At 31.5% G+C, this 10,580-nt stretch overlaps 2 protein-coding genes across 6 annotated transcripts in view; one reads left to right on the top strand and one right to left on the bottom strand.

Annotated features, from left to right (window-relative positions):
• The window catches only part of LOC108753370, a 7,130-nt gene extending 2,652 nt beyond the window's left edge, over positions 1-4,478 (bottom strand). The window contains exons 1-5 of one of the 2 annotated variants that reach the window (XM_018494898.1): positions 4,097-4,478; positions 3,288-3,516; positions 2,954-3,175; positions 2,328-2,420; positions 391-1,022 (exon numbers count right to left, since the gene is read on the bottom strand). In XM_018494898.1, coding sequence (XP_018350400.1) covers positions 391-1,022; positions 2,328-2,420; positions 2,954-3,175; positions 3,288-3,516; positions 4,097-4,365 — 1,445 coding nt within the window. In that variant the 5' untranslated portion in view covers positions 4,366-4,478. The remainder of the gene's footprint in view (positions 1-390; positions 1,023-2,327; positions 2,421-2,953; positions 3,176-3,287; positions 3,517-4,096) is intronic. The other variant, XM_018494899.1, reaches the window with a different exon arrangement.
• Positions 4,479-7,310: 2,832 nt separating this feature from the next.
• On the top strand, positions 7,311-10,332 carry LOC108753324 (transmembrane protein 192). Of its 4 annotated transcripts, none has more exons than XM_018494807.1 (4): positions 7,311-7,401; positions 8,725-8,872; positions 8,965-9,361; positions 9,683-10,332. In XM_018494807.1, the coding sequence occupies exons 2-4, from the start codon at positions 8,768-8,770 to the stop codon at positions 9,925-9,927; spliced, it is 747 nt and encodes a 248-aa protein (XP_018350309.1). In that variant the 5' UTR covers positions 7,311-7,401; positions 8,725-8,767; the 3' UTR covers positions 9,928-10,332. The 4 variants fall into 4 exon arrangements, with proteins under 4 accessions (XP_018350309.1, XP_018350308.1, XP_018350311.1 ...); XM_018494806.1 differs by having other exon boundaries at positions 7,329-7,631; XM_018494809.1 differs by lacking the exon at positions 7,311-7,401 and adding an exon at positions 8,291-8,323.
• Positions 10,333-10,580: the final 248 nt, after the last annotated feature.

The following is a 10,580-nucleotide window of genomic DNA, read 5'->3' as shown; positions in this document are numbered from 1 at the left end:
ATTCACTGATATATGGAATCTATAAGTTTAACGTCAAATCTGAATGACGACTACTAAAGGTAATCACCAAATGGAATCATTTTCGGCTCCTTAACGCGAAAAATCGCGTATGTGGGCGCAAGGATTGAACTTAGATCTACAGATCATAAATTACTCGACGCTCCATAGTTTCTGTGCTGTATGATATGTTTTTTGCGAGTATTATTGCATCACATTGTACACGCTAACACTTTTACAAATTTCTTCACGTTTTTTTTAATTTAGAAGACTTAAAGTTTCGAATCCAGTAATCAAAGAGAAAATCAGCTAAAAATAATCTTTTCAATCCTTGGAACTACTTTAATTTTTCCTTTCTTTTTCCGCTGCATTAAATTATATCTAAGATTATACCTTTCTGCAGAAAGTCCCTTTCGATATTGCGATTTTTCCCTTTCGCTCCTTCGAGACGAGGCATTATCGCGAAGTTGATTATCCGTCTCCTCCTTGCGAAACATTCTCAGAAAACTAGCGTATTTCGGCATAGACGCATGTCTTTTCCAAATCGGCTTTCCTTCCGTCGGCATCCTGCTGTTTCTGATTCTACTCCTAATACCTTTCTCGACTAGCGTGGATGTCGTTGATGTATCCTTGACACGCGGTTTAATCCTTTCGGTCAATCTCGGCCGATTCTGCTGACTGCCAGTTTCTAAATTGACCAGTATCACTCGATCTTCCAGGACATCGAATTTACGTTTGTTGCCACGTCCTTGTCCAATCACGTTTTGATCAGTTACGACTCCTGACTCGGCGGTTTGCAACAAGATATTTCCCTGACAGCTGACCGGATCGATCGATCGTTTATCGCTGTTATTTATCATGACGGGCTTGACGGGCCTCGATTCAGCCGAATCAGAAGTCTTCACCGCGTCGTTGATGATTTTACTGACACCCTGGCATACTTCCATCGACTCTTTTGAGCTACGCTGCTTTATCGTTCCGTTGTTGTTTTGAGCCAGTGAAATTCCAGCGTAGTTCTGTAAAGCCTGGACAATATTAGATCCACCACATGGATGTTACTGTGAACCGAAGTTATTGCGTGACAGGACGAGTAATTTTATTTTTTTTTTCTTTTTTATTTCGTACTTTGGAATGCAGGATTAATTGATATTTTATAGCGGAAGTTGGAAGTTGCTACAAAGGCGGAATTTTCAAATAAACAAAGAAAAGAGTCACACTGCGTCGTAAATTTACTCATCCAGTCGCAAAATAACACAATAAACAAATATTGTGACACGAATCGTAAACATTTATTTTACATGAAAAAAAAAACAGTATTTTATTTCGACACATTATATAAATACGCATATTATCTGTCAGAATATTGATATGCTCTATACAATTAGAAAAGCTTGCTGTATTTTGAAGTTAAAATAACAGTAGACGTGACTACATTTTATGAATCGATTGTTCTACTTCATGCCCATCGCTATTTTAGGATTGTTAATATTTCTGTCAGCAGGTCACAGTTTACTACTTTACTCAATATTTATCTGAGAAATATCTGCAAAATTAGACGTTCCTCAAAAATAGTATACAGCGTTATTTACAAATGTGACAATCAAATATGCGATAAATAAATAATCCGATGTTGCTAAATCGAATTAACTTCAAATTATAGAAATCGTAGAAATACGCGCCGATTCGTAGCTCGCAATTTATGCAGAAAAAAAAAACGATTTGCTAAAATATCTAAAAATTTATTTTTAAATACAGATTTAAAAATAATTCTATCAGACCAAATCAAAACAATGATATAGAATGTTCAAGCTGGTTACTAGAATGCCAAAACTTTTTACATTGCTCATGCTTGAGCGTCCTACATAATTAATTTAATTAGTCCAACAAAATTATTTTCATATCTACATCTAATTAAATTTTTAAATATTGAATCATTAAATACTTTAACAAAATTCTTTTCGATTTCATATATAATGTATGACAATACTTGTTGAAAAAAACATCGATAGTACAGCGCACAAATGTGTACCAAAGTGCAGTAGATACTTATTTCTTCGGAAAACCGATTTTAAAGTTCAATGATGTAACATTAATAAATGACAATTCGATCGAAATTATAATTTTAGGTTTCTATTGATAACATACGCTAATATCAATTTGTCACTTGATGTAACCATACATAATAGAAGTCGTGCAAGCTTACGAATACCTACAGTGACCCATTCTTAAGTAACTCTTTCATTCGTCGAAACTGTACTTATATAAAAGTGTACTGTACTATCGAGGAAATAACTTTTAAGATATTTAATACACGGATTTGACTAACGCACATTATTGTTTAATTGCAGCTTCTGGACTGTCGCGTTGAAGGCGGAAGTTTGTAGGGAATGTTCCTTGACAATTCTCGGTGAGTCATTAATCTTCTAAAAAAATCGTTAATTGCACCGTTTTGCAAGTCAGTAAATAATTAACATACTGTATGACAAAGTGTAATATGACTTTTGCTGGAGACCATTAATATAATAACAAACGATATTATATGGAATTACGAAATAATATTATATTACACTGGGAGAAAAGTGTTTGTGAGTATAATTGCATAGTAAAGTAGTTATAATTAAAAACTTTATTTTTATAATTATATTATTATAATAAAAATGTTAGTAAAAACAATTATAATTATCTACATATAAAAAAATATATGTAGTTAGCAAAAGATGACTATAAATTTATTATAATCATCGTGCTATTTGTTTTTTGTATGTAAATAATAATCATTATTACTGTACATTATGAAGGAACAATTATAAAAATGAAACGCCATTATTATTTTATCAATTATAGTTACAAATACTTTTCTCTTGCAATGTAAAAATTTAAAATGTTATATGTAATAGTTTTACACAACTATTACTATTTTTAGGATATAATTAATTAAAAGATAATAATGTTCTACTTTGGGCGAATTTTCTTTCTGTCTTGCTGGTTGGTGATTTTGTGAGCAACCGTAAATGTCCATTCTGTCAGCAATGCAGCATTCGTGTCCAGATGATACGCAAGTTTGACGAATGTTTCTTTCCCGTGGATTGATGTGGCGCTCTTGTAACTTTGGAGAAATCCTCTCGAAACATGTTCGATTTCCGGTAGGAAATTTATTCGAATTACACGTCGCCGTACACTGTATATCAAAGATCAAAATGAACATGATCGACATGATCTAGATTTTATTGTAGAAGATTATTATTCTAGAAGAAATTTTTATTTCGGATAATATAAAAGTGCGATCGAACCTGATTATAAAACTCATTTGGACATCCCGCAAATCTGTCGCGTTCGATGAGAGGTGTTAATATTCTGGCCCTCATTAATTCCCTCTCAATCGCTGCATAATTTTCATTGATCTGCCTTATATAATTTCTAAGTAAAACGTTATGTCTGGCTGCATCACTGTTGCACAACGATTGGTGAAATCCGTTATGAGGTTGTGTATAATGAGGTGTTATGTTACCGCTGGCGTCACTAACAATTTATATTATTAAACTACTGGATAATAATTTAAAAGGAAAAAGTCATAAACAAAAAGTTGCCTCTACTTCAGATTAATATAATTACCTAATATAATTAACGTAAATTGTTACATTACATTAATTTGTTACATTAAAATAATAAAATCTTTATTCCACTTTTAACGAGAAAAAAATATATAAGAAAAATAATAGCTTTATTGAGGTAGAGAAGAAACTATAAATTGCATATTTAAAGGGACAAAAAAGTACATTCGGAAAGAACTCTCAAAAAGATGAAACTGCTTTCTATGTCTCAAAATAGAGTAGATATAGTAAGCCTTAAGGAATTAATTAATTATAGTCGAATGTGGAAAGAATTAATACTCGACTATATGATTAGTATGATTGATATATCAGTTTCTTAAGATTTAAGGCTTACATCTATTGCATTTTGGAACTATAAGCCCAGACTTTGTAAAATATTTTGTATAATAATTTGATGTATACATAATTTTCAAGATATAAAATGAAAAGTAATCCTTATTAAGAGACAAGTCTCCAAGAGAGAGAGAGAGAGGAAGAATATGAATTACAGTTGACAGGTTTCCTCCGATTCCAAGCGATTGTCATTGTCGAAAATGGTAAAGCTCACATTGACTCGCAACCCTTGATTTGACGGCAGAGACAGAGAGGATAGATGTCTCATTAAGTGATTAGCGCGCAGCAATTCTGGAAGACGTATATCATAGCTTTGATTTGGCGTGAGCAATCGATCCCAATAATTGCAGAGAAATTCAAGATCGTGTCGAGTTCTCCGATAAAGATTGTCCGTTGGTTGTAAATAGATCGATCGTTTCGGCATTTTTACGTTTCGTAATAGAGTAACTGAGAATTTCGAGAGATTCGCATTGGCCTAAAAATATGTGATTGTAGGTTGTGAATTTTTTTTCGCTTAGATCGTTATTTGTTCTCTTGGCCACGTCGATCACGCGACTCCATTTTTCTGCAACTTGAAATTATTTCTTTGCATGACTGACAGTTGCTCCACTTGGCGTTTACAATGTTCTTGGAATCATTTCATCCTTGTTGTTTATCAAATATTAAACGACAAATGATATTCACGAGTGTGTGAGCGCCAAATGGGATGCATTTTTAATATCCAACTATATTTTATTTTTATGCTGATTACAGTATAGTCTTAAATTTTTTACTCTTCCAGTCGTTATTTGATTTTTGAAATTTATAAATCTTTTTACTAACAAATCTTTTTTTCTAAAAATAGCCAAATATAAAAAATAACAATAATTAATTTTTTTCTATAAGATAAAGTTTAGGTACAATAATATTGCTTTCGTAAAAATTGCACTGTAGTGGCATTATGTATCATATCTTGAATACGTCTTGTTTAATGTCATTCTCTAATTGAAGTTTACATGATTTTTTTCGTCTCTAATTGGCAAGTAATGAATATAAAATAAATTACCGACGAAATATATAAAATGTATGAAACTCGTTAGTTTGGAATATCAATAAACATCCTGCGATTTTATCGATATTTTTTAACGATATGTTGAATCATAGAAATGGAAATGTGCGATCGAAATTTATGCCGTGACCGTGTGAACATCATTCGCTGCTTCCTGTGTATATTTTCACAACGGCGCGAGCGGTCTGATTAATGGTTACATATATACAGAAAAACGATATTCGCGTGAACAAACTATAAAGCTATGTTTGTATTATAGTCGTTTTTTTGTCTAATTTGTAAAAAAAATCTTTGTGATTTCTTTTATATTAAAAAACCTGGTAAAAATGAAAGAACATTAATAGATTCATTCAGGACTGCTACTATATTTAATCATTGTATTTAACTGCCGTATTTCTGAGTTGGAGTTGGCCACTATGCTACATTATATGATAATTTGAAGATGCTAATATTAGCTATTGATGGTGAAGCCAATATTGTCAATTTATGAAGCTGTCAAGGCGCTGTCAATATCGGTTATTCATGGGACTGCCAATGCGCTGCCAATATTGACATTTCATCATATTACAATGCGCTACTAATATTGGATATTGATGAAAATGTCTACAATTCCAATAATGGCTGTTCATTGAATGCCGATGTGGTGCCATCATCAATACTGGCAACTCATGGGTCTGCCAATGCGTTACCAATATTGGCTATTCATGAAATGCTAATACGCTGCTTATATTGCACGCTCATGATGATGCTAATGGATGCTTTTATTTGATGACACAGTCGACACATACATGTATCATTCTTGCCATTTAGTGAGTAACACGGACAGAATGACTACACTTGTGTCACCAAATGGAAAGCAATATTAGGTTCCGATAGTGGATTTCTAATTTTACATTGCATTAGCTTATATTATTATTTATCTCATTAATAAATAATAAGACTCTGTAAGTATAAAATAATATATGCAAAAGAAGGGCAAAGAGCCAGTAATGTAGCAACAAACTTTAATTTAAATTCAATCATAAAATTCATATAATAATTACAAACGATAAACGTTTCGACTCCGCTCGAGTCATTTTTAATGTTGCGGTAATATTCAAACATCGCTATAAACTAAAAATATCTATGGTATTACAAAAATCATAATAAGTCTAAATTACGTGTTCTTCATATTGTGCCTTGCGAGTCAGTTATATCGGAATTCAAAGTAGTCAGATAAACAATATTCTTGTCAATAATATCGGTAAAAGTGTTGAGAGTCCATTAATAAAAAAGAGAGAAAACGCAAGTAGATGGTAATCCATATTGTGATAGAATACATTGGTTTTTTAATTGAAGCAAATTTGCAAAAGTAAGGAACATTTGACGATGTCGAATAACGCAATCTCTTTATCTCATTATTTTACTTTATTTTATTATTTTTTAATATATCTCTTAATTTTTGATAGGAAAAGAAGTATAAATAATAAATAGTAAATTAACTCTGTTTTTAAATTCTACATTGAAATAAAAAATCACAAAATTTGAATAAATATTTGTTTAGATAGTATTAATAAGACCATTTGCTTACAAAAAATAAATTATTATATTTATTTTATTTAAAAAAATGATATTTAAATTAAGTATAATTTTTTTAATTGAACAAATATTTCTTTCCTGTAAATAAATTGCCATTGAGTACACAAATTCTACATTTTGCATACTCGGTGGAAATTTTTCTATATAAAAAAATAAATATGAACATATAATACATGTACAATTATATATGAAATATGTAATATCTATATATTCTTCTTTCTTTTGTAAAATTTTTTTTTCTTGTACCAATAAACAGAAAATTCTAATTTTACTGCCATAGCAAATAGTCACATTTACGTCATAATAGAGTTACAATAGTCAGAAAAAAAATATAATGTCACTGTGATCATAATAAAATAACACATGTTACAAAGACATTCGCAGATTATATATTATGTTCATATAAGATATTATATGCATATGAGTATATATATTTATATATGCTTTTATATAAAAAAATTTTTACCAGGAATGTTATTTTAAAAAATTTTTATGCTAAAATTTAGCAGAAATATAGATTAAAATTTTCGATGCTGCATATATATGAAAAACATCGTTATATTTTTATTTTAATAAAAATACGAAGAACAATATTTTTATGCAAACAAACGGTGGAATTTTTAAAAGCTTACATAAAAATTGCACGTTGCATTGAGATTATACTTATACTAGTTATTCTTTTATTACATCCCGACAACTCTATAAGTCCCAGGTTGAGAACCACTGCTCGAAGGAACGACGCCATGTTGCGTGACGCGCTGTGATAAAAAAATATCAAAATTCGACGATGGCACTTGATGACGCTATTCGAGCAGATAGAAATATGACAGAACGGTAAGAGTCGAGATGTCACCATCGTGTTTTTTTCAATGTATTTGACAAGATTGTGTGGCACAGTCGTATTTGAAGTGACTTCGGGATGTGCCGTATATTACAATCGATAAGATACGCGAGTTTTCGGCTATCATATGCCGCCAGCTTGTCGCCGCGGATGTAAACATAACCTAATTCTAACCTAGAGACGCAATCGCAATCTTTCCTACCGCTGACATCGCTTCTTTTCCGTGAGTATCCTAGAAATCCTAATCTTTAACTCGAACCTGACTTTATCCTGTTCTTAACCATGTATCAGATTCCGTATACTTGTGTTTAAGTATTTAAAATGCTCGCGAAGGTGCTTGTAACATATCTACTCCTAATTTCGAGATTACTTATATGTGTGTGTGTGTGTGTGTGTGTGTGCGGCTGTTATTAACGAATTCTTTTAATTGATCGAAATTTAATTGTTACTTCTCTCGTTTCTTGTTACATTAAAACATTTATTGCGTAATATATATATATATATATGACTGTCATTGACGTTGCTGTGCATGCAGTGCGATTTGCTGCGCATTTGTGCGAACGTCGTAAAACGTCGAGGTCGCGTGTTACGCGGCACGTCAGTTGATTTTTCCAAAGTTGACTTTTTACATTACATTCCATGCAGTAGTTGGAATACACGTATAGAAACAGTATTTAATCAATTGCGATTGGCAACGAGCAGTGTTGTTTTACCGGGAACGTCCCTATCATGTTTTTAATGTACATACATATATACATCCGATGTAGATTACGTGGATTATATACTTAGCTGTAATCCATCATCCCTTCTTTTTGAGCTTTACTTTGACTCATCCTAAGATGTATTAATGACAGACAAATAATGCCCAGAGAAATATATCAATAAGAAGGATCTAAAGAGAATTGGCTTGTCTAGGTAGAAGTGCTGCTTTTTGTAATATTTCTTTTGAATTACTTTCTCTTTTTAATGTTTTTGAGTGTTGTTTTTTATCACTGATTGTAATGATGGATTGTAAAACTCAAAATTAAATAAGTGTGAAATTATTGTGTGGGTTGGCACCAATCTTTCTTGTCTCTGAGTATCTTATACCGTTGGTTCCTTCGACTTTCATTTGTGGAAGCATGTGATTCCAAGGATGAGGAAGAGTTTTCGTTTATAAGATATTAATTGTTTGTAAATATTAGTAGATATTAAAGGTGTGTAATTTTTGTTTGTATTTTATTAATGTATTTTATTAATTATACATGTTATTGTTAGGTGTGATCATATTTATTTAAGAAAGTAGGTTTAAATTGTTGTTATGACAATTTGTTTAGGATATATGATACTTTATGAGTATCTTTTGATCGACCCGTTAAGATGGAAGACGAGGAGTGCTTTCAACCAGTCTTGAGCTCTCAGGAGGAAGATAATTTTCAGCAATTAAATACCGTGTCGGTTGTGTCGATTTCACTTTTACTTGGAGTAGGTATATCTTGCTTGGTGTAATATATCTTTAGATTTTAAGAATAATTAAAGGTCAGTTTGGATACATTGGAGTAACTTTTGTATCATAGGTTTTATTGGAGATCACTGGGATTGTATTTGTATCTATTTGGCCAAAGGAACAGAACAAATGTGACACGTATTTTATATACTTATATCTTCACTGCGCCTATTGGCTAATAGTCATGGCGATAGATCACATTGTCAAAGCGAGACACCATAATTTGCGTATTAATGGATACCTAGATTTCTATCAATCAACATATCAACTTATAAGGACGCCCCTTTTCATTGCGTCGTTATGGAGTACATGCTACTTATTGCTCGCTGTGATTCTACATCACACACATAAAGTTGACTACGAGCAGTATTGCAGAAAGTCAGAGTGGTTCACGCCGCTTAACTATATTTTTCTCCTAACCACTTTGGAACTCATGATAATCTTACCAGCTTACATTAATTATATCAGTAAGTATCTTGCAAAGGTAGAATATGTGTGTGTTTAGAGAGAATTAATTAGCTCCATAAAAAAAAGTTTTTATAGAAAAATAATTTTCTTGGGCTTTTATGTAATATTACAGACGTAAAATTTATATAAAGCGAAATATAAAAATTATTAAATATAATTTTGAGATTTTATCAAGATTCCTTTCTCAGAGAAAGAAAATGGTTTGTTTGAGGATTAAGATATTTATACTGTGAACCTTAAGTAATAACTGCACTAACATATTAAACTCTCAAAAGTTATCATCCTTTATTGCAATCTATCAATATTTGTTTCTCACGTAGAGAGAGTTATGAAGTTTAATCGTTTACGTCCATCGCCCGATGTCACTCGCGACGAATGGCTGTCGCCCTTTACGCAGGATTCTTACTCCGGAATGGGGGAAATCGGGTATCGGCAAAAGGGGAGGAATTTGGAGGAACTGCTGGAAAAGCAGGCGGACATGATAAGATATCTGAAGGATCACAATGTAAAGCTAAGTCATACAATAATGCTATTAGCGTCTCAACACAGAGCGACAGAGACATAAAGCAAAACTGATTACATATCTCTTTTATGAAATTGACGCTTATTATTATCTATAATAATAGTAACGTTATATCGGAGATTAGAATTATAATTTTTTAAATGTGATACATATGACATGTCTTTTCATGAATTCGATTGATTCGATCACAGATTTTATACTAGTATTAGATTACTAATTTCGACAAAAACGCTGTAAACAGTCGGATATCCGATTGAGTTCAATAACTCCAATCATTTTGCACATAAACAACATATACACATCGTATACATATATATAACACATATATTGTCGCTGCCATTAAATTAACTCAGAAGTTAGCGATCTAGTACTAGTATCTGTGGGTCCGATACACATTAGATATAATAATTGAATTTCGGTATACAATACACATAATAAATGTACATATATTTAGAAAAGTTATTACTGCATAAGTTTGCTAAAAAGTTACTTCATAGCTGTTTAATTAATCATTTTATGATTGGTAAAATACAATATTTTAAATTGTACAAAATATGTTTTTTTTATAATAATAATATACTATTTAAAGACATGTTTAAAAGAAACACTACATCTTATTCATTTTAAATAAAACATTAGTCTTTGCCAATCTTTAGTCAGTCGTAAGTTCTTTCTGTTTCATATCTTTGAGACAT

This window comes from Trachymyrmex septentrionalis, unplaced genomic scaffold (assembly GCF_001594115.1).
Source record: "Trachymyrmex septentrionalis isolate Tsep2-gDNA-1 unplaced genomic scaffold, Tsep1.0 scaffold69, whole genome shotgun sequence".
NCBI lineage: Eukaryota > Metazoa > Arthropoda > Insecta > Hymenoptera > Formicidae > Trachymyrmex > Trachymyrmex septentrionalis.
The sequence above is the reverse complement of the archived record's forward strand: the minus strand, read 5'-3'. Positions and strand labels throughout refer to the sequence as shown.